Here is a 23,056-nt window from a genome sequence, read left to right on the forward strand (position 1 = left end):
GAAGTCAAACTTCGTGTCTAAATTTACGAATGGAGGTAGCCTGACGCGTGATGAAAGGTAAAACGTTTCAGACCTTTGCACCAAAAAATGCAGCAGTAGGCTGCCCAAAATTGGTTCTGGGAATAGGAGCTTCAGAGTAAGGTTATCAGTATGAAGTGAGTACGGCGATGAATAAAGTTGTAAAGAGATTATTGATTGATCGTAGATCCTATTTATTTATTTATTTTTCAAATTCCGTGTTAGCTCTACGAAGCAACTGTGGGGCTATGAGCGGTGTACAGACGTGGGCAGATGGAGACGACAGCAGTAACGAGTGGGGGACAGAGGGGTTAGTATGCGTATGATTCGAACCCGCGTCACCTCCCAGTCTCCGCGTGGAGAGGTCCTATTTATGAATTTATACACGAGGACAGCAAGTTTTACCATTAGTAGGTCAAAAACACTACTTACAGATAATAAGAAAAGGCAAAAGTAACAGAAGCGTGAGGATGTAACGGTATAGCACAGTCATAAGTGCCCTTTTTGTGTAATGCATATAGTGCGCTCAAATGGGATGTGTATGTGAGCCCATAAACTTCTAACGCATAATTTACGTGGCTCTGAATCTATACGTGATATATCAGAAGGACTCTGGTAGATAAAATAAATTTGACATTCGCAGGTACAATCTTGGCCTGAACATCCAGAATATGTGACTCACAGTCAAGGTGCCCGTGCACTAAAACCCCCAGAAACTTCGTACACGAGGCTCTATTTATCTCATCGTCCCCAAAATGCAGTTTATAATGAGTAGTTCAATTAGTTACTGATAAGGATGAAATATAATCTAGTTAGGTTTACTAGCATTTGCTACAAGTCTATTTACAGATAACCATGTCGAGCACCGTAGGACAAGAGAGTTAGGTTTAGAAAACAGTGAGCGCGTATCAGTGGCCTCGACAGATGTGTGTGACGTCCGCCTATAATATACATGTCCCTTGTAAATAGTACACTAAGAGAAATTGGCCGAGAATTCACCCTTTCGGAGCAACATGCGTGGCTCTGCTTCACACACTACCTGATATCTGTTGGTAAGGTACGCCACGTACACCATATCTCGGAAGCTTTCTTAACCATATGATGTGATCAACCAGATCAAATGCTTCTTCAAAAAGTGATAAAAATTCCCATAGAAAGCAGCTTCTGATGAATGTTTTGTTTTATTTTTGCGGTTACATTTGCAAGGGCCAACTTAGTTGATTTTGCCCTACAAAACCCTAACTGGAAAGGTATCAATAACTTATGACAATTAAAGAAATGTTACAAACGCTTTAGCGTTTCCATAATCTTGCTAAGAACCGGAAGAATAGCTATAGGCATTTAGTTTTTGAACTTCTTGTTTAGCCCATTGTTTGTATACAGGCACGAGCCACGTGTCACCAGACAGAAACACAAGATCATGATCAGTAAGATTGAATGGGAAAGCTCCCGGGCTTAAATATTCTCGATCCAGGTTAGTGACAACATGGTCCAACAGTGTTCCACCTTCACAGCCTGAGCATCTAGTCTCATTAGATACAAGCTGAAAGAAACCATATGGGTGCAGTATTTCATTGCACGTAGTTGAAAATGAATTGGACTTCAACATATCAATATTAATGTCGCCCATAGTAATGACATTGTACCTAGTGCAATTACCAAAGTGACATTGTACCTAATTTGTGTCAAATAATATTCTGTTCAACTAAAAGCGATATTATGGGGCATCTGGACATATAGTTTCATGCACACGTAGCACAGAGTATTAACCAGACGTGACATGGTAACATGCTGTCTTGTGGGGCAGATATTTGTGAGACAGTACACTAGATGGAAATTGTACTCACCTAAACGGTAGAGGTAACATGAAACAGCAAGCTCAACGTTCCCCACAGAACTGTGGTGCTTGGTCCAGCGGCGATTGCTTATTAAGTACACCAGATCATCACGTGGTTGACGTCATACCAGTATGTCCGCTTTCCGGTGTGGAAATGCAGGTTACAGATTATCTATGCGACAGCCAGATGGACGTTGGAAACACACAAAGCGTTAGCCGTGAAGATACAGTAGTGCCAAAACAGTTAAAAGATAGGGAAACCAAAAGGTAGAGATAACATATATGGTACAGCAAGCTCAACGTTCCCCACCAAGACTATAAGACTCTCCTCCACCAATTCTCCATGGATATGCGTCGTTATCAGCTTCCCCTTGGTAATACGTCTCTCGGTCAAATTAAGCATCGTAAGTGTGTGTCGGTTATCGTACGTCCCCATTTATCGTCGAAGGAACAGGTGGATCACCCAGAGAGAAAGACAACGATCGATCTCTTTGATTCATCAGTTTGTGGGAGACCCTCTATATATGCAGCTGCAGCCTCTGTTTAGCCTACAGGTCTAGCCATTGCACTTTGCACCCTCAGGAACCGCAGCTTCGGTATCCTCTTGCACGGAGTGTCCTCACGTCCCCAGAAGTGCGGAAGCGCGGATGATAATAGCTGAAGCCGCGAAATACCGATAGATATTTTAAGGCGGAGGTTCGCTCGCCACAGCTCACCCCCGGCGTCACCCACCAACTGCGAACTTTGTCCCATGCAAAGTTTGCAATAAATGTGTTATGGAAGTTAAGCCCAAGGGTCCTCCGTTTGCAGTAAAACATTCGACGACACATTCATGATCGGTTTCATGGTGATCGTTTTCTTTTTTTATCCCTGGTCCCAAGGTAAGAAGGAACCAAGCACCAACGTTAGTTCTCAAAAGAGAGAGCAGAGAACATTGTAAATACGAGTTGTGTTCAAGTCAAACCGGTACTTTTCATTTTTCGCAAAAGTAAAATGAACTTAGAGGCGAGAAATTAGTTTTATTTTTCAACGTAATCTCCAGCTGCACTAATGCACTTGTCCCAGCGTTTCACGAGGGCTTGGATGCCAGCAGCGTAGGAATCCTTACCGGCGCGTAGCAGCCATGATCGGACCGCATTCTTGCCCTCGTTGTCGCAGCTGAAGTGGCGGCCCCCAAGGAACGCCTTCAGTGGACCGAAGAGATGGAAATGGCTGGGGGCGAGGTCTGGACTGTAAGGGGGATGTGGCAGCAACTCCCAGCCAAGTTCCTGTAAGGTGCGTGTCGTGAGATGCTCGGTATGCGGGCGTGCATTTTCCTGTAGGAGGGGGACTCCTGTGGTGATGAGGCACGGCTTTCCGAAACTGGAGGTGTTCATGAATGATAGTAGTTCAACGTTCCCGGAGAAAGGTCCGTCTTTCGAGCCAGTTCGAGACATGTTATCCGTCGGTCCTTGAGGATCAGACGCTCCACAAGTTGGATGTTCTCAGGAACTCTGACACTGGGCTCTGAGCCGTCCCGGCTAGGATCGTCCTGCACTAATGTACGGCCGTCTCGGAACCGTTTGCACCGCTCAAACGCTTTGCTGCGGCTAAGTGTATCGTGGCCATACTGAGCCTGAAGTCTTCTGTGAATTTCAGATGACTTTACGCCTTCATTCACGAGAAACTTCGTGACAATTCGCTGTTCGATGTGCGCGCTCACCTCGTTGTCGGCCATTTTGTCCAGCACGTGTCTTCTGTTTTGCACAAACTTTGGACCACCACGTGGTGAACGCGGAGGCCTGTCGCGTGTGAAAATGACGAAAAGAAAGTAGCGCGAGCCATCTGTACACTCAGGAGACAGAAAGTCCCGGTTTGACTTCAACACCCCTCGTTGAACGTATACTCAGTACACTGCAAACTTCATTGATGGATCCACTACTCGAGAATGTTCATCGGCTGTTTTTATTATCCCAGTTGACCCAGTGCTACAGATACACCATCTGCAACATCATCAGCCAATGCGGTGCGTCAGGCCTTCTTGTTTCCACAGAACGTGCGGCAAGGTAATCCACGAGCGTGCGTCCTGTACCCAACGTTACCCCGTGCGGTGTACCGGTGTACCATCATTCAAATACTGATCTGTAACGCATCGCAAGCTTAAGTATCTGTGGCTCACTAGACCGCTCAGAAATAGCACACCACCACGACCTCCACCACTAGACCGACCAATTTATACCAGAGTTAGACACGTTTGCACGCGAGGTGAATAGGATAAAAAGGACGTACCGAGCACGAGCCTGCATTACACAGTCTGCATTACACAGTCGATTTTAAATCGGGTATGAGGAGGATATCCAGCGAAAAACGGCCTTAAAGAAGATCAAGAGATACAGGGGAAACGCCATGGCAGTTCACACGCGCCTTTCAAAAGGGCGCTCGGCGAAGTATTTTTTTCTGTTTACGAGACGTCGCGCGGCTTAAAGGTTCGCATGAGCTAATTCCAGGAGGGTTTCGCTGATCACTCCGTAGTCGTCCAAGGCTTCCCGCATAACGCTTGAAGGTGGATGTTGTGTGGTAGCAGAGCGAGAGATGCGTCATTGCTTGTATTCCGTTTCCTCTTTGTCCCGTTTCCTCTTTGGACGAAGTATAAAATAAAAAAATAAAATTGCTTCCTAGAAAATTCATATTCGGAGAAAAACTAACTTCAGAAATCGCATCATATTTTTGACCGAGTTGTGCTGCTGAATTTTAGACCATCATGAAAACGTTCAGAATGTTGTATCCCTTTCGTTTGATTAAACAGCTGTGTGATCTCACGAGAGATCAGAGTGTGAGCGCTGAGGGTGAGATCACGTGAGGTGAACTTCTGGGATTATTTTCTTTCCAACGTGTATGGAAGCTTATTCCATTGAAATCATGTCACCAGTGGAAGAAGCCTAAACTGCCAGTAGTTCTTAAGAAAATTAACCTTCAGAAATGCAAATTTTGAGCGCCGCACTTCTTAGTTCACGGGCCTTATATCTTCGTAACTATTTCAGGGACGCGGCTATTTTTTCTCTCTACATAGTGTCGATGGTGTGGCGTACTGCTTGGTTGGTTCTTGAGCTTCGATATTTTGCAGGCGTGTAGTTTTTACTTTTACTGCACTTCAGTGCTTTGTCCCACATGGGTGCTTCTTAACGTGATTGGTAGCCCTGTGTTGCCTTGAAGCTCCCGTGATGTTCGTACCAAGCAGGTTGCTGGGTGATCTGCATGTTTGCCCACACACGACATTGTTCATATTGGTCATAGGAGTTGTTCACAATGAGCTAAAATACGGCATTAAAGGAGCATGGAAAGGGAATTAGATTTGCTGAAAACCAACTTTAATCCGTCAATCAGTGTGTAAAAATCATGCGTGCAAAATATTTCGGCTGAAAAAGGTTTTATAACAGCGCAATTGAATTTATAAAATTGCTACCGTGACGGGAGGCTCGCGCGCTCGAGCCACAAGCCACTCCCTATGAACTGTGACGTCAAACGTTAAAAGCGCTCTCATTGGCTACGAAAAAAATCGTCTGCTTCGGATATCGCGCGCTCGTTGTCGACATGCGCTATGCGCTATGTTCTGTTGGTTTGGAACATAAAACAGGGGTGCAAACGTACTATAGAATATTACGTTCATACGCGCCATGCGATCGTGTGTCTTATATTCATTATATATTTGTCGAACTAACGAAAAGTGCCTGCGGCTCACATGATGCTGCGGGCATGGTGGTGGTTCGCGCCGTTCGCGGAGAGATGCAACACGACGCTGCTCTATAGTATTCGTTCCCGGAAAACAAGACAAACAAAGTGAATTCTTTCTGCGTGCAACTTCAACTAGGACAAGAGTAGCAACTTTCACACGCGCTGCATCTGCACGTCCCCAATCCCTTTTGGAGGAGTGCTGACCTCAATCCACCCGATTTTCCGATTTTGTTGCTTCCTTGTCCTGGTAGTGCAACCCAGAAGTACAGGCGATAGGAGTTGCAGACAGCGCTCAGTTGAAAAATTCTGTTTTATTTGTGTGGAGAAAGTCCCGTATCCAAGTGTGCCATCGACTAGGTGAGCAGCGATGCCGTGCGGCATTCGGGGCTGCGTGAATCAGAAAACGAAATGGACGTCTGGCTGTCGTACGCATAAGGTTCTGGCGAATGAGCCAGCAAGAAGCAGGTGGCTTTCTCTAATTCACCGTCAGGATATTGATCCAAACACTGACCTGCGAATATGCAGTCTCGTTGGGTTCCTTCCCAAGCAGTAATCCGCACTTTTTGTATTGAATGCCCATAACTTCCATGACAACAGTCGTGAGGCAAAGAGTTTGGAAGTCCGAGTGATCTACGATGCAGCCGTCTGGACATCTTCTCCTTACTTCGGCAATAGAGGTGCAGCACACCTCCTCACGCGCCATCGGCATTGCGGAGCAGTTACCACACGCACACCTAACAAAGGCTCCAATTAATGATTCAACAGTGTATGTTGCATTAACACCGTCGACTTACCAGTTGTCATGTCGCGTTGGTGACGGTGGCGTTGGTGGATCTGTGACGGGCTCTCCGACTCCATGGAAGCTCACACCGTCGGGAAGAACAGGAGTGTCGCTGTATAATGTTGTGTTAGCCTTTCGGCAACGCTCCAGAACCCGCTCTTCCCACGGTGTTAACTCGCCAAAGAAAGAAGTTTCACTGGCGAGAGATTCATCGAAGCGCGGTTCCGTCGCCATGTTTATAAATAAGGCAACCCGGAACGAAGTGGCAAGTTTCTCTGACGCGCATGCGTCTCTGGGGAGAAGCGCACGTGCGACAGAGCGATCTGCAGCCGACCGCCGTCATGTGACAGGTGTCGATGACCGATGGCAGCCGACGTCACTTGCGAGCCCTTGGAGTGGACATAACCTGCAACGTCACGCCGTGACGCAGGTCCCCGTCATTACTCACGTGTCATCTACAAGAGTTGGAGAGAGCTCTCCCCGCTCGCGAGGTTCAATCGGCTGTTGCGCGTGCTATTTTACCGTTACGTTCATATTTCTTTCGTGAAAACACTATTTAGCCATCGGACAGTCCATCATGATCAAAAACTCATTTTTTTTAATCTGTCTTAGACTGCTCCTTTAAAAAGAGTTGGCTTAGCAGCAGCAGCAGACAGAATACCCTGTACTGCAAACAAAGGCTCCGAAACAGGGCTAAATAATATGGGCAAACCGCTGCCCCACCTGGAGATCTGCTGTAGTAAAGACGCTCTCGAAATAGACGTCAAAACTACAATCGATCGTGTGTGGACCGTCGAATACACTGTAATCTTGAAGAAGCCTTATGTCGTTCCCACGTGTAATGGGGTAGGGTACCACACCACCGCGGTGAAACACCCCATCTCATCGTCATCATCTATTGTTGTTGTTCCCAGCTTTGGTGTCAACTTTTGTCAAATTTAGAACCAATTCCAAACAGTTATGCGATCGTGCAAGAGTTCACCTCTTCAGTAACACGTGGGCTTTGGGTAAACCTTTGAGGCTGAAGTTATTACGTTCTTGTGATAACCTGTCTTCTTTGTCGCGACCGCAATTTGGGACTTGACGACAGAAGCCTCAGCTCAATGTTATTTTTCACTTTGCCTTATGGTTTCACAGATCCTGAAGTACTACCGCTGTCTCTGCATGCACGCATTTCTTTCACATTCAGTGCTGGATTTATTTCGGCATCACCAGCTAGATGCAGTAATTTTCCCTCAACAACGCTTAGCCTTTCTTTGCCGGCCGATGGAATGCTCGTCTATCACTGCCGTCCCACCCTGCGAGCACGGCACGACGATCAAGCAGCGGCAGACACTTTTAACAGAGGAAAAGCAATATCTTACCTGTAAACAGGCGAGCACATGTTGGTTAAACATATCGCTGAAATGCTGCACCGAGACAGTGTTCTTTGGAGCACACTTGATAGGCTATCAACGGCAGGCGGTGTAAATAGCAGCGTGACGTCATTGGCGAAATGTCACAGTCGAATCTTCGAAGCTTTAACTCGGTGAAGACGCTATCGTTGATTGAGGCTTTTGATTCCGACGCTACACGTGAAACCGGTGTGGTGGCATGAGGACGTGGGATAAACTGATTATCTGTAAACAGACGAGCAAAATTGGGTTAAACATATATCTATTCATTCCGTCCCGGTTACTCTGCGACGCATAGCGTCGCATGCATCGCATATTCTTGGATATATTTTGCGCTCAGTGCGTTAGTTTAGGTCGCACAATTTGGAGAATAACCTGATACACTGAGCACATTTAACATACCCAAGAAGTCCACCGATCCAAAGGCTCTTCTATCGCAATGCAATATAGGATGACGAACTATTTTTCATTCTTAGGAAGTATAGAAAACCTGAAGAAAGATTGCAGACGAAATTTTCCACCTGTCTGAAATTAGATTGAGAACACAGAATTTAACGGCACCATAGTTAAAGAGTAGTGAGGGGCCAAATCTATAGCTAAGGTCATAATATTGCACGCACGCTGTCACCACGATCCTGTAAAGGATTGAGTTGTGTTTGCATGACCACTATGAGAATTTGTATGAGAGAAGTATGTTATATTTGCTCAAATTGTAACATCTGGCATCATCCGCCCACGGCTGGTGTTGTTGGGGGATGTTTGCCCATTTTCCTAACGAGCCTGCGACGAAGGTTGACCCGACTGGCAATGTCAGTGGGGAAAGGGAAAGGGAATGGCATCGTTGCAGGTGCAGGGGGAGCTGGGGTCCTCCAGGCAACTCGATCCGTCGCGACGGCCATAAATCGGGGTTCTGGCGCCGGAGGCATGCACTGACCGAAGTTAGGTCGTGCACGGGTTGACACCTCGAAACGTTGGTCGTAAATCGCGTGGAGAGAGTGTGCAATCGGGCGCTTCTGGTCTGGACAAGTATTTAAACTGAGCCAACCATGAGCTGTAACCCTTTGAACCCAGGCCGCCCGATTGGAAGCCTTCAGCGGGGGTTGTGGCCCTATCTGTCACCCTTTTAAGCGGCCGCAGCGACGGAGAGAGGACTGGGAGCCGGACTTCGGAACATGTAACATCGAGTCCAGTGTGTAAATCTTGTAAATATCCCTATGTACCATAGTCTCCAGTGAATAAAGCCCGTATCACCGTCATCTGAGTCGGGCTTCAATCAGTGCCTATCGAGCAGATTCCGAATCATCCCTTCATCGAACTCGGAGCGGCGGAGAAGGATTTGGACACTTCGTGCACATCATCATCGCCCATCCGTCCCCCGCCATTCGGGACGAGAAGAACGGACAACAACAACATCGAGTTCGAGTTTTTACTGGCGCAGCCGACAGGATCTGCTCTTGGGTGGTCACTGGGTGAACTTGGTACTCGGAACGGGAAGAAAGCGCCCGAGGGATATTCATCAAGGCCGGCGGACGCTCATCGCTGAGGAGCTGGGGAAAGCGCTTCGGGACAGAAGCAGGAAGCCGAAGGGAGGTTGCGGTGACCATTGTGTGGTCACGAAGGAAGTTTGGACGCGGAAGGTTGTTCAACGGGGCCCCTGCGTGGGCAAGGGATGCAACTGCACCAACGGCGCCCCGAGGCAACAGTGATGAACTACAGCGTGTAGGAGACCCAGGAAGGCGAAGCACCGTCGTAGCGGCAGCATCGCCGGGGCATTGTAGTGCCGAACTGTCTGTGTTGCAGCATAGACATTGAGCTTTAAAGCGAAGCCGTCGACAGGTCGAGAAGAAGTGTCACAGCCAGAGCGGATACGACCATTGGCGAGGTAGGAGGTCTTTTGCATACACCTCAGGGTCCAATGTGCAGATAGGGATACCTATAGTAGTAGGATTTCTATGCATGCGCACGCGTAGTGGAAGACACTATACGGCAGACACGGCTGTGTTAGTTGGTGCTAACATGACTTCGACTGAGACTAGTCAGCCGCTGGATAGGCGGGAGGATAGCGTATCGGAGGAGGGCGGCATTTCACAGCCCGAGTTGGAGCGGTTAAGGCTGGAAATAGAGCTCGAAAACGCGCGCTCGCGGCGAATCGAGCTGGAGATTTCGCGAGGTAATAGCGAGAGGTCGTCTCAGAGTTCGTCCCCGTCACCCGATACACGAGAGGACGCTCTGGAGCGGTACGCTAAGAGGCTAAAAAGTGTTCTTTTGCCTTTACCGTCCGATCTGGAGGTGCCAGTATGGTTTGACGGGATTGAGGGGGTCTTTCGATCATACAGTGTGCCCGCAAATATACAAAGCCACTTGATTCTTCCTCTGGTGACGAGGCGCGTGAAGCATCTGTACTCAAAATTGTTCACAGAAGAGCTGGACAGTTATGATGCCGTCAAGGACGCGGTATTGAAAGAGTTAAGGCTGGCGCCCGGGGAATATCGAAAGCAGTTCCTCGGAGCGACTAAGGGGAGAGACGAGGGATGGTCTCACTTTGCATCCCGCGTTAAAAGTTACCTTTCCTACTACGTCAGGTCACGCGAAGTAGATTCCTTCGATGAACTGATCGAGCTGATAGCGGCAGACCAGTTAAAAACCACTATCAGTCCAGCGGCGTACGAGTATGTTAAAGTACAGGAGGGTAGCAGCTGGGCAGGGCCTGCAAGTATCGCGGAAATGGTTGACGCTTTCGAGGAGGCGAAGGGTATCGGCGCCGGGATCAAAGCCCGTGGTTCGCAGTCCGGCAGCGCCGGGCAGACGCAATCACAGGGGGGCGCGACAAGCAATGTCAGCGCGAGGGAGGCACATGAAAAGCCGCACAAAAGAGAGCTGGAAGGCAAAAAGCCAAACCAGAGTGGCCTACGGTGTTTCAGGTGTGGCGGCCCGCATTTTGCACGGAGTTGTCCGCGGAAACAGGTTGAGCACAGGCGCGGCGAGGTCGCGGCAACCGTCGCGAGGGTATCGGTGGCGGTGGCCCCGGCTGAGGCCCCCGTAGGTGGTGCCGCGTCGGATGAGAGGTTAGAGTGCAAGGCCAATTGTGCACTTACGGTCGGGGTAGACCAGGTGTCCGTTCTGCAGATGGTCGACCTCTGCAGTGACGGCACAACTGTCAGAGCCATTGTGGATACGGGAGCGCAGGTGACCGTTATGCGTGCCAGCTTGTTCCCAAGGGAGTGCGCCGAAGCAACGGGAAGTGTGACTTTGGTGTCGGCTTTCGGGGAAAAAGTGAGAGCTAGTCTTGGGACGCTGCGTCTTGCCCTCTGCGAGGAAGGCGCAGGGAACGGCATCGCGAAATCAGTATACGTTCTGTGTGCCTTTACGGAAGAGTTGGCGACAGGAACAGACTGCCTGCTATCGGGTGAGGCGTACGAACTTCTCACGTCAGGTGCCCGGGTCATCCCCGAGGGAGTAATGTCGGTAGACATCGAGGAAGGCGGTGCGGTAGACGAGAGGTCGTGTTTCGAGCTAGAGGTTGAGTCGACAAGTAGCGACGAGGCTCCTTCAGTGGTGGCGGACGCGGTAGGTGAGCAGTCACGTACATCGGAATGTGCGGAGTTCAGAACGTCGCAGCGTGAGGACCGTTCACTTTCGGAGGAATGGGGACGCGCGAAAAACGGGACTCATGGGTTCGAGGTGATAGACGGCGCGCTGTATCACCGAGAAAAAATACGAGGACGAATGGTTCGACAACTTGTGCTCCCGCAGTCCAGGCGTAACGAAGTGCTCCTTTTGGCGCACGACTCCCCATGGGGAGGACATTTGGGGTTACGCAAAACTTTGGCGCGGGTCAAGGCAAACTTCTATTGGCCGGGTTTAGACCGTGACGTTAGGGAATACTGCCGCACGTGTAACAGCTGCCAGCTAATATCGGACAGGAGGGTCACCGATAGGGTCCCAATAGCGCCGTTAACGCGACCTGCGTATCCATTCCAAGCGGTGAATGTGGACATCATCGGCCCGATCGAGCCGAAGTCTGCGCGTGGGCACAGGTACGCGCTGTGCGTGACAGACCTGCACACCAGGTGGCCTGAGGTTGTCTGTATGACCACTTTTACCACGCGTAAGACGTGTGACGCTCTGCTCAAAATCTTCGCGAGAACCGGGGTGCCAGAGGTAGTGTGTAGTGACAACGGCAGCAACTTTACTTCGTCACTTACGAAAGAATTCTTGCTAAGAATTGGCTCTGCTCCGCGTTTCTCTACAGTGGAGCACCCGGAGAGTAACGGCTCCGTAGAAAGATGGAATCGCGTTTTTAAAAAGATGCTTTTCCATGTTGTGCAAAGTGACCCGCGAAATTGGGACCAACACGTGCCGTTCCTTCTGTGGGCATATCGCGAGGTGCCGCACGACACCACAGGTGTGTCGCCGTTTGAGCTTCTATACGGCCGTAAGCCGGTGGGGCCTATGGGCATCCTAAAGAACACGTGGTCGGGGGAAGTTGACATCCCCAACACACTTAGGGAGGCGCCAGCGAAGTACATGGAGCGCTTAAGGCAGCAGTTGCAGCTGGCTGCGGATGTGGCGGGTCTAACGGCATCGAAAAATCAAGAGACTTATGCCGCACAGTACAATCGACGGGCGAAACTGAAAAGCTTTAACCCTGGGGACCAGGTTCTCATTTTCGAGGTAGACAGGCAAGGGAAGTTATTTCCCAAATGGAGGGGGCCTTACACGGTCGTGGCTGGACACCGTCAGAATTCCTACGTCGTTCTGGGAACTGACGGTAAACGGAAAACAGTACACGCGAACCACCTCAGGCAATATCACGCCCGCCTGGGACACGTGGGGGTGGTGTTCCAGAGCGACGAGGATTTTTGCGTTGTTGAGCATGCGCCTGCGCTTGCGGACGACGTGAGTGACGCCTTGCCTGAGGCTGCAGTCCAGCACCTGACTAGAGGCCAGGCCCGGGAAATCCGCGGCATCATTGAATCTTTTCGAACGCTTTTCGTGGCAACTCCTGGTATAGCCAAGGTGGGAGAGCATCAAATAGTTCTCAAAGAGGGGCACGCGCCGACAAAACGGCACGCCTATCGCGTGCCGGAGATGTTGCGGGGGGAAGTAGAGAAGCAAGTGAGTGGGCTACTTGAACAGGGCTTAATATATCCCACGAACAGTCCTTTTGCTCACCCCGTCGTGTGCGTAGCAAAAAAGGACGGCGCAATTCGATTATGCGTAGATTACCGTCAGTTAAACGCAGGAACCGTTGACGACGGCTTTCCCATGGCACATCAGCAGGAGCTGATATTCAGAGTAGGCCGCGCGAGATTCATAACCCTCGTAGACCTCAAACGGGGTTATTGGCAGATACCGATGGCACCTAACAGCCAGGAAATGACAGCTTTCGTGACACATTTCGGTCAGTTTGCTTGGCGGGTTATGCCCTTTGGACTGAAAAATGCGGCGGCAACGTTTCAAAGGGTAATGAACACGCTCCTAACGTCGCACCAGGACTACGCGTGCGCGTATTTGGACGATATCGCCATATTCTCGAGCACATGGCCGGAGCACCTGGAGCACCTGAGGACGGTTCTCGGCGTTTTGCGAAGTGCGGGTTTGACGGCTAACCTGGGGAAGTGTCAAATAGCGCAAAGTAGCATTAAGTACTTGGGACACGTGGTCGGATCTGGAGTGCACGCGCCGGATCCAGACAAAATTGCGGCTATTCAACAGTTGAAGCGACCCGAGACAAAGCGTCAACTTCGAAGCGTACTGGGGCTCTGCGGCTATTACAGGGCATACGTGCCGAACTACGCGGCGATAGCAGAACCACTCACAAAACTGACCGGGAAAAAGGTGCCGACTCGTGTCCCGTGGTCGGAGGAAGCGGAAAGGGCATTCCAAACTCTAAAACAGCGGTTGTGCGACGCCGTAGGGCTGGCCACGCCTTCTCCCAGCAAACCTTACTGGCTGTTTACGGATGCATCGGCTGTAGCAGCCGGTGCCTGCCTTTCGCAGATGGGTGACGACGGCGAGGAACGACCTGTCGCATTTGCCAGCCATCGTTTCACGGAAACGCAATCGAGGTGGGCAACCATCGAAAGAGAGGCTTTTGCCATCATCTGGAGCCTAGGGAAGTTTGACCATTGGCTCTTTGGGGCTAGGGTACATGTGGTGTCAGACCACAACCCACTCGCATACCTAACGACGACTACCCCGCATGGTGCGAAACTCACCAGGTGGGCTCTTGCGCTCCAACGATACAACGTTACCGTGGTTCACAGAGAGGGAGGCAAGCACGCTAATGCAGACGCACTTTCCGGGTTAGCGTAGGGTGGAAATTCACGTACACCATTTGGGCCCTGAGTTGATGCCAATGATCTCCACAGTTGCGCCTGGTTTTCTTTGGTTTCTGTTTTTTGTGTGTTTTTTTTTATGGTTTAGTGCAATGCTATACGATACATAGTGCGATGTATGTGTTGTTAGTGCATATGTGGCTGTATGTACGAGCAATCCTTTTGCGAGCGGACTGTGACAGGACGAAGCGCCCTGTCACATTCTTGAGATGGGAGGTGTAAAGGATTGAGTTGTGTTTGCATGACCACTATGAGAATTTGTATGAGAGAAGTATGTTATATTTGCCCAAATTGTAACATCTGGCATCATCCGCCCACGGCTGGTGTTGTTGGGGGATGTTTGCCCATTTTCCTAACGAGCCTGCGACGAAGGTTGACCCGACTGGCAATGTCAGTGGGGAAAGGGAAAGGGAATGGCATCGTTGCAGGTGCAGGGGGAGCTGGGGTCCTCCAGGCAACTCGATCCGTCGCGACGGCCATAAATCTGGGTTCTGGCGCCGGAGGCATGCACTGACCGAAGTTAGGTCGTGCACGGGTTGACACCTCGAAACGTTGGTCGTAAATCGCGTGGAGAGAGTGTGCAATCGGGCGCTTCTGGTCTGGACAAGTATTTAAACTGAGCCAACCATGAGCTGTAACCCTTTGAACCCAGGCCGCCCGATTGGAAGCCTTCAGCGGGGGTTGTGGCCCTATCTGTCACCCTTTTAAGCGGCCGCAGCGACGGAGAGAGGACTGGGAGCCGGACTTCGGAACATGTAACATCGAGTCCAGTGTGTAAATCTTGTAAACATCCCTATGTACCATAGTCTCCAGTGAATAAAGCCCGTATCACCGTCATCTGAGTCGGGCTTCAATCAGTGCCTATCGAGCAGATTCCGAAGCATCCCTTCATCGAACTCGGAGCGGCGGAGAAGGATTTGGACACTTCGTGCACATCATCATCGCCCATCCGTCCCCCGCCACTCGGGACGAGAAGAACGGACAACAACAATATCGAGTTCGAGTTTTTACTGATCCTATAAATTAAATCGCACTTATATACGTGTTTGCTGGTACGAACTATATACTACCTTGCACAGCAGAGAATGCCCGTGATAGTAGAAGAGCGATGCGTCACGTACGGCAAAGGTGAAAGCACGTTATTTGAAGTTATGCGGGTTTTTATTTGGTGTGCGGAGAAACGTGTCTAGCTGTCAGCAATATAGAATCGTATTTCAACCTCGCATAATTTAAATGCACAACAGGATCGTCCAGTCTACTGAAGTTCTCCTTACAAACTCATTTTCTTCGTAGACGAGAATTCATGCAGTTGAACAACAGGGTACGTCAAATGAGCTGGGTTAATATAGACTTCATATGTAATACGTTACCTACAGATCCATGCAGTACCCTTTTCAATAACGTGCAGACTTTTCTGGTGACCGTAAACAAGCGAGCAGTAATTCGTGCAGGTGTTTCACCACGTACATACAAATATGCACAGCGCATCGTAGGCGTAGTTCCCTGACATCTAAGCAGCTCCTGTTTTGCTGGCTATGAGCCGAGCCTTTTGCCCCACACGACCGTCTTAAGATCGTCACCGCGGAGTGATTTTCTGTCTGGCACCCGGTCTACCTAATCTGATCGTAATTCTGTGTGTTGTGTTGTGCTCTGCGTCATCTTTGGCCGCCTCAAGTTCTTCACGGCGTAATGAACTACCGCCTGGAACCTCATCTAACTACATCTCATGTAACCTCATCTTCAACTAATCATCTACCTCATCCTCCTGCGCTAGTCGTGACGTTGCCCGCTACAAGCGTGGCCGTACACGGCGAGCAGTTTCACAACCACTACCATCACCGCATCGTAGACTGATATCTTCTGCTGTAATGGATCATTTGCACCAAGGACAGAAGAGGGCGCCTCAGAACTTGTACTGTGTGCTAACCGTATTTCGCACTTTGAACAGGTTTATGCTCCTGTCTGAAGCAAACACTAAACGCGCTCGCGATGAAAATTTATGCTAACTAGTATATGTCTTCAGATGTTTCAGCTGTCAAGCTCGTGCTCTGTCTGTCTGTCGTGGCTCTTGCCCTGGAAACGAGTGACGCGCAGTTCTTTTCCAAGACAACCAACACGATACCCAGGATGGGTAGAAGAGCTTACGCACCGCCACTGGCAAGTATATCTGCTTATTCTTCTAGGCTGCTAATGCCATGAGAACGCTTGCAGATGCAGGTGCGTCGTCATTGAAGGGGTTGGGGCACTTCCATAGATGTAGTTCATTATATTGTGGACGCCTTGTACTGCCCGAAAGAATACACTGAGGAAAAAAGAATTATTCTTCTACGTGTTGTACTCAGCCAGACACGAGCCCTCGAACACAACCCCGATTAAAGCGCAGACGTCACAGAGTTCAGAGTTGCGTCCATTCCCATTGGCAGCCGCAGGCACGTGACTTCTCGTGCGCTCCCTCACTGGCGGCGGCGAGGGCTGTGATGTGAGAGCCGCATGACTTTCGGGAAGACCCCGGACAGTTCGGCACAGTTCCCTTAGAAGTCGGTCCAGGACGCACATTCCCCAAGAGCGTTAGTCGTGACGTTGCCCACTTGTGTGAAGCCGACAACGGCGAGCCCTATCACCACCACCACCGCATGACTCTCGGTATTCGCGATGCCCATTTTCTCCGCTTCTATTACCCTCTTCGCTGTGAAGCTTTCAATGCAGGTTCACGTCGGTGCAAAGAGCCATCTTTTACGTTTGTCTGAGATAACCTGGAATGACCTATAGCAACCCCTTTAATTTCAAACGCTTCCCCGAAAAATTGCCCCCTGTACGAGCTGTCCAAGCTGTCGTCGTCCAAAGCTGTCGTCGTTGTGGTGTGTGAAATATGTATTTTGCCATTTTCTGTTCTGGGATTAAAGCCAACCCCAGTTACATCGTTTTAAATCTGTTGGTCTAGCCAGCCGGAATATCTCGCGCCATTGCGCGGGTCGTCTTTTGTAAAGTCACCGTGGTGAGCGGGTTCCCTCCTGATTATGTAAGCTAGTATAATGTAAGAAAAATTTTCGTGATTTTACTGTACAAGTAACGAGGGTTCGGAGCCCGGGATCCTGAAATCCTGGGATTCAGCATAATTTCATGTCCCGAAATCCCGGGATTTCGAGATTATATATATATATATATATATACAGAAGAAATAAGTTCCCACAGAGCACCACCAAAGGAATATTTTCAGATGACTTCATTTAATTCATTTTGAAATTACACAGACACGACGTTTCGAACGGTGGACCGTTCTTTTTCAAGTGAAAGGATATAATGAGTTGGTCAAACAGAAAACACTCACTTTCGTGTGCTTCGACAGTGGTGGGGGAAGGGAAATCGCAGTGTGTTGATGTTGCCGAAGGGAGGTCATAAATTCTGTGTGCGGGGTCCTGTCGAGTGTGTTTCGCACGTGGGTGGCGGTTTGGAGGGGGGGGGGGGGTCTTTCCCTAAGACGCATTTGTGTGGAAGGGACTCGTTTGCGTCGCGTAAACGGATGTAGCTTCTTGTTGTGTTGTAGGCGTTATTATTTCTTCATGTTTTTCACAGTAGACAGCGATCCCGGGTGTTCGTTTAGTGCCGGATTGAATTTATGTATTAAAAATGATTCCTTCATTTCACGATCCCTATCGCTCTTGAATCCGGATTGTAATATGGCAATAGAGAGTTTCTCAATCGCATGTTCTGGAAGGGCCATATGCCTAGACAGCGGGAGTTCCGGTTTTGTTTTGGTGTGGGACTTGTGGTTGTTGAAGCGAATTCTGAATGATGTGCAGGTTTGTCCAATGTATTGAGCTTGGCATATGGTGCAATGTAGAAGGTATATTACGTTTTGAGTCCCACAGTCAAAAGTGCCATTGATATGGAATTTGAAGTTTGTGGTGGTGCTGGTAACATCCCGTGCTGACAACATGAGGGGACAAATTTTGCAGCGGGGTTTTTTGCAAGGCCTGAAGCCAAGGAATTCTTTTTGTTCCCTCGTGACTTTTGAGTTCACCAGTACGTCCCGTAAGTTTCTAGGTCGTCTATAAACAATCTTGTGAGCCTCTGGGAAGACATCCCGAACACACACACACATACATTGGATGGTAATGGGGTGGGCGATTCACCGACTGGGGGTGGGCGACTTCCCGAAGATGTTCAGATTGGTGCAGAATATTGAGATGGCGTTTCAGAATGGATCCGATGCCAGCTACATTTTGATTCTAGGTTAAAGTTAAGCTCGGCGCGCAGTACTCATCGGTTTTTGAGGAAGCTGTGTGCTGGTTGGGACCTAAACGCCGAGCTTTTTCAATTCCGTCTTTAACGACATCGGGAGGGTAGTTGCGATCGGTGAATGCGTGCCGTAGATCACCTAGGTTTTGTTCGAGGTCGCTGTCCTCTGTGCAGATACGCCGGTATCTGCATGCTTGACTATAAGGTAGAGAGAGTTTGCAGTGACGGGGGTGTGAGCTATTAAAGTGTAAGTATTGCTGACTGTCAGTTGGTTTTCGGTACACCTTAGTTTCCAGTGATTGGTCCCTGACTGTTACTGTGACGTCCAGAAAGTTCGTAGTTGTGGTCGAATAGTGGTGGGTGAAATTGATGCTGGGGTGCGCGTTGTTGAAGTCGCGAATGAATTCCACTAGTGAACTCTCAGTGTTGTCCCAGATTATGAATATGCCATCGATATACCTCTTATAGAGAAATGGTCTGATGTGGCACCGCGACAGAAAACATGTTTCCAATTTACCCATGAAGATGTTCGCGTAGTTTGGGGCCATTTTTGTGCCCATAGCTGTGCCATTCATCTGGACGTAGTGTTGGCCATTAAATTCGAAGTTGTTCAGCGTTAGTATCATTTCCGTTAGTACCTTCAGTGTGGCGCTGTCCACGTGGTAGGGACTGTCCGACGGTGATTTCGTGTAGGCTTCCACGACCGCCTCGATGCCGTCAGAGTGGGGAATATTAGTGTAGAGGGACGCTACATCAAGGGTGACAAGGAAGCAGTTCTCAGGTAGTTTGAGGTTGCGAATGGTCTTTAGAAAATGGTTTGTGTCTTTCACATATGACTGAAGGGTGGGGGGGGGGGGATGTCCTTGATGAGGTAGTCCACAAGCGTTGACAAGTTCTCTGTCACTGTGTTGTTGCCAGATATGATGGGTCTGCCTGGATTGCCCGGCTTGTGAATCTTGGGTAACAGATAAAAGCGACCAGGTTTCGGAGATTGCGGAACGAGTTGCTTATGTGTATCAGGCGTGATTTTTTTGTTATCACGGGGGTCGGTTAGGGTCCTCTCGATCTTTGACGCATAGTCTGGTGTGGGATCGCGATCAAGCCTCTCATAAAACGTTGTGTCTTCCAGTTGGCGGGCTCCCTCGCGAATATATGCGTCAGTGTCCATGACCACAATGGCACCTCCCTTGTCCGCGGGTTTGATGACAATGTCCTTTCGTTTCTCAAGATCGCTGAGTGCTTTGCGTTCTTCACTTGACAGATTGTGTCGTGGGGGTCCTTTTTTGGACGTTACTTTGAGGATATCCTTTTGCACAGCTTCGATGTAATCATCGAGATGGCGGTCCCTGTGTTCAGGGGGTCACCCCCTGAACACAGGGAAAGAGGCGATTCAAGAGGCGATAGTGTGCCCTTTCATCCTCTCGTATTGGGGGCGAAGGAAAGACGCGTCTCTAGAGATGCGCAATGAATAAAATAAAGAAAAAAATGGCGTTCCTTCACGAATTTTTTGCGGGCGATCTATCGAACGGATTTTTGTTCTGAAAACGGCTTTGGTATCTGGTGACCGAAGAGATCAGATGTTCTCATTGGAGCAACTTCGTAGCTTTTATAATTAAAAAGTTAATTATTGAAAGTTAATTAAGACATTGCCTTAGGAGTCTGTTAATGCCTCCCTAGGGAGTGCCCTTCAGCATATGCTATATTGCGAATGATTTCATCTCGGAAAAAGTGATTGATATATTTTTAAAAAATCTGTTCACACTTAGCGTGGACACCCTGTATACATATACTCATGGAACGATGCGACAGCACCAGAGGACACGTGTTTCACCGTGTTTGCGGCTCGTCAGCTCTGGGTAGCTGCGCATCGTTCGGAATTGGCAAACCAGGGGTCGCTCAGCGGGCGATATACACCTTGGAGGGTGACTGAGCACTCCTCAATGCCACAGTGCAAGCCAGTGAATGATAATGCAGGAAAAAAAAGCTTTTCCCTGCATATACAGGGTGTTTCAAAAAACGTGTCATTCGGACTTTATAGAAAAACGGGGCGACGGAAAAATACGGGGTAAACGGCACTTGTGTGGCAACTGAATTTGCCATCTTGCAAAAATATTTTCATTTTATTTTAATTAAAATAAATTGAATTTCTTTAATTGAACTCCAAAATTTCCAGTCAACAACACGTTTTTTTACAGAATTAGGAAGCCTGTAGCGAACTTAGTCAGATCCACCAAGAAATCCGCTCGATATAGCAAAGGGAACTGTCAAAAAAAAAGTCCCGAAGTTGAGGCTTCAGAGTTTCGGGTATTCAACAGCGCACCAAATCAGTCGCAAAGATGCACGGAGGGCAGGACATGCTCCTGCCCCCATGAAGCTAGAACAGTTTATCGCCGGACCGGCGTGCAGCACAAGACGCGCCGATAACAAGGCGGGCGACATTCCACCATACGTTGATAAGCGGCAAACAAAAATGATTCCACCTCTTTTTCCCCGCCCTGTTTTGTTTCGACCTTTTATCTTTCATGGGGGCAGGAGCATGTCCTCCTCTCCACGAATCTTTGCGTGTGATTTGAATACCCGAAACTTTGAAGCCTCAATTTCGGGACTTTTTTGGGCAGTTCCATTTGCAATATCGAGCGGATTTCTTGGTGGATCTGACTAAGTTCGCTACGGGCTCTCTAATTCTGTAAAAAAAAACAAAAAAACGGTAGGTTGACTTGGGAAATTTTGGAGTTCAATTAAAGAAATTCAATTTATTTTAATTAAAATCAAATGAAGATATTTTTGCAAGATGGCAAATTCAGTTGCCACACAAATGCCGTTTACCACGTATTTTTCCGTCGCCCCGTTTTTTTATAAAGTCCGAATGACACGTTTTTTGAAACACCCTGTATACAGGGTGTCCCAGAAAACGTGTCATTGAATTATAATAAAAAAACTACGCCACCTAGAATCATGCGGTCAAGAGCATTTGTTCTTATTAGGTTTTTGCCACCTCCTAATGTGAATGTCATGTACTCCAAGTTTAATTATGTAAATATTTGCGAACTGAACTCAGAAATTTGCCAAGTAAAGGTCACTTTTTTACCCCACCAATATGAAGAGCGTGCCGAATTCACTCAAATTCATGATAATTCACAGTGATATTCACGAGCTATCCCATCGGAAAAAAATAGCCGAATATCATGCTTTTCGGAGCACCGGATCATAGCGCGCGATGACTTTGTGAGCGCAATCGCTCTCAGTGCGACGAAAGGAGGTTCCGAAGCCAGCCCACAGAGTGAGAGTAGAAAAAGTAACACTTCCTAAAATTGGGAGAGGGAAAGCATTATCTGAGCGATAATCGGACGTGATAAGCCGTGCCTGTTTTATCTCTTTCTGAGATATCGGAGAGGGCTGGGTTTCCAACCTCCTTTCGTCGGACTGACAAAGATTGCGCTCACAAAGTCATCGCGCGCTATGATCCGGTGCTCCGCGTATTTCGTTTCCGAAGACGCGTATTTCGTTCACCCCCAATGTGAGAGGGAGAGAGAGCACACTATCGCCTCTCGCGTCCTGGAAAAAGATTAAAAGGAAACAGAAAATGCAACCCAAGATAAGGCCAGTTCCGGTAGAGTCACCCGATACATTTGTTTTTGTTTTGTTTGCGCAAGTTAAAGCTCATCTTCGACGCATGAGGCGGCACTGTGCTCCTTCCCCCTCTCCCGTTGGGGACGAAGGAAATACGCGTCTTCTAAGAAGCGCAATGAACAAAACAAAGAAAAAAATGGCGTTCCTTCACGAATTTTTTTGCGGGCGATCTATCGAACGGATTTTTGTTCTGAAAACGGCTACGATATCAGGTGACCGAAAGGAACAGATGTTCTCATTCGGACACCTTTGTAGCTTTTATAATTAAAAGGTTAATTAATGAAAGTTAATTAAGACATTGCCTTTGGACTTTGCTAATGCCCTGCTAGGGAGTGCCCTTCAGCATATGCTATATTGCAATTGATTTCATCTTGGAAAAAGTGTTATATATATTTTTCAAAAATCTGTTCACACTTAGCGTGGACACCCTGTATACTCTCCATTGTTGTAACGTACTCTTCAGCTACACAGCAAATTCATTTTACTTTGCATGTCATACATAGAGCGACAGCCTTCCTTCCGATATGAGGACAGCAGTGACATTCCTCAGAAAGTTCGACACGGATGAAGATGGGGTGCTGACGGCCGATGAGTTGATGGCAGTCCCGGCTCTCAAGTTCTTTAGCTGGGACCAGCCGTTCGGATTACGACAAGGAAAAGGAACTAAAGGTACGTGCATAGTCATAGTCACTCATGGGACACAGCAGATCCTTGGCGGAAGTATCCTTCAAAGAATGACGAATGCCATCTGACGAAATTTTATGCTTAAAGGGAGGCTCTGCACCAAAAACGTGTTGAAGTAACAGTGTAACGCCAATCCCTACTTATGATGTTTCACTGGACACCATTTCTCATCCCTAGATGGCACAGATAATTAGAAAAAGAATATTTTCCTTCGAGTGATTCGGCGTTCCTCCACGGAAGAGCGGTCCAGCATCACTGGGCTTCACCTCATCGGTATTCTTCGCGTGCGCCTTTCAGTTTTACAACAAAATCGAGGAAGCAGACGACTCGTCATCCATGTCCAAGAAGGAAACAAGTGCGTGCCCAAAACTAATGGCGAATTCGCTTTGTCAAAATGCGGTAAAACGACCGAGCGCTCGGA

The 23,056-nt window shown here is 48.6% G+C and overlaps 1 protein-coding gene and 1 long non-coding RNA gene across 2 annotated transcripts in view; one reads left to right on the forward strand and one right to left on the reverse strand.

Annotated features, from left to right (window-relative positions):
• LOC135385850 (uncharacterized) overlaps nt 1–23,056 on the forward strand; it is a 42,823-nt gene that overhangs the window by 15,615 nt on the left and 4,152 nt on the right. Inside the window, exons 2-3 of the mRNA XM_064615422.1 lie at nt 16,106–16,239; nt 22,455–22,620. Of these exons, the coding sequence (XP_064471492.1) occupies nt 16,106–16,239; nt 22,455–22,620 (300 nt within the window). The remainder of the gene's footprint in view (nt 1–16,105; nt 16,240–22,454; nt 22,621–23,056) is intronic.
• On the reverse strand, nt 5,831–7,804 carry LOC135385852 (uncharacterized). The gene is made up of 3 exons (XR_010420522.1): nt 7,712–7,804; nt 6,361–6,753; nt 5,831–6,300 (listed from the first exon to the last, which is right to left on the reverse strand). It is a non-coding gene; the product is annotated as an uncharacterized LOC135385852 (long non-coding RNA).

This window comes from Ornithodoros turicata, chromosome 2 (genome assembly GCF_037126465.1).
Source record: "Ornithodoros turicata isolate Travis chromosome 2, ASM3712646v1, whole genome shotgun sequence".
Taxonomy (NCBI): Eukaryota; Metazoa; Arthropoda; class Arachnida; order Ixodida; family Argasidae; genus Ornithodoros; species Ornithodoros turicata.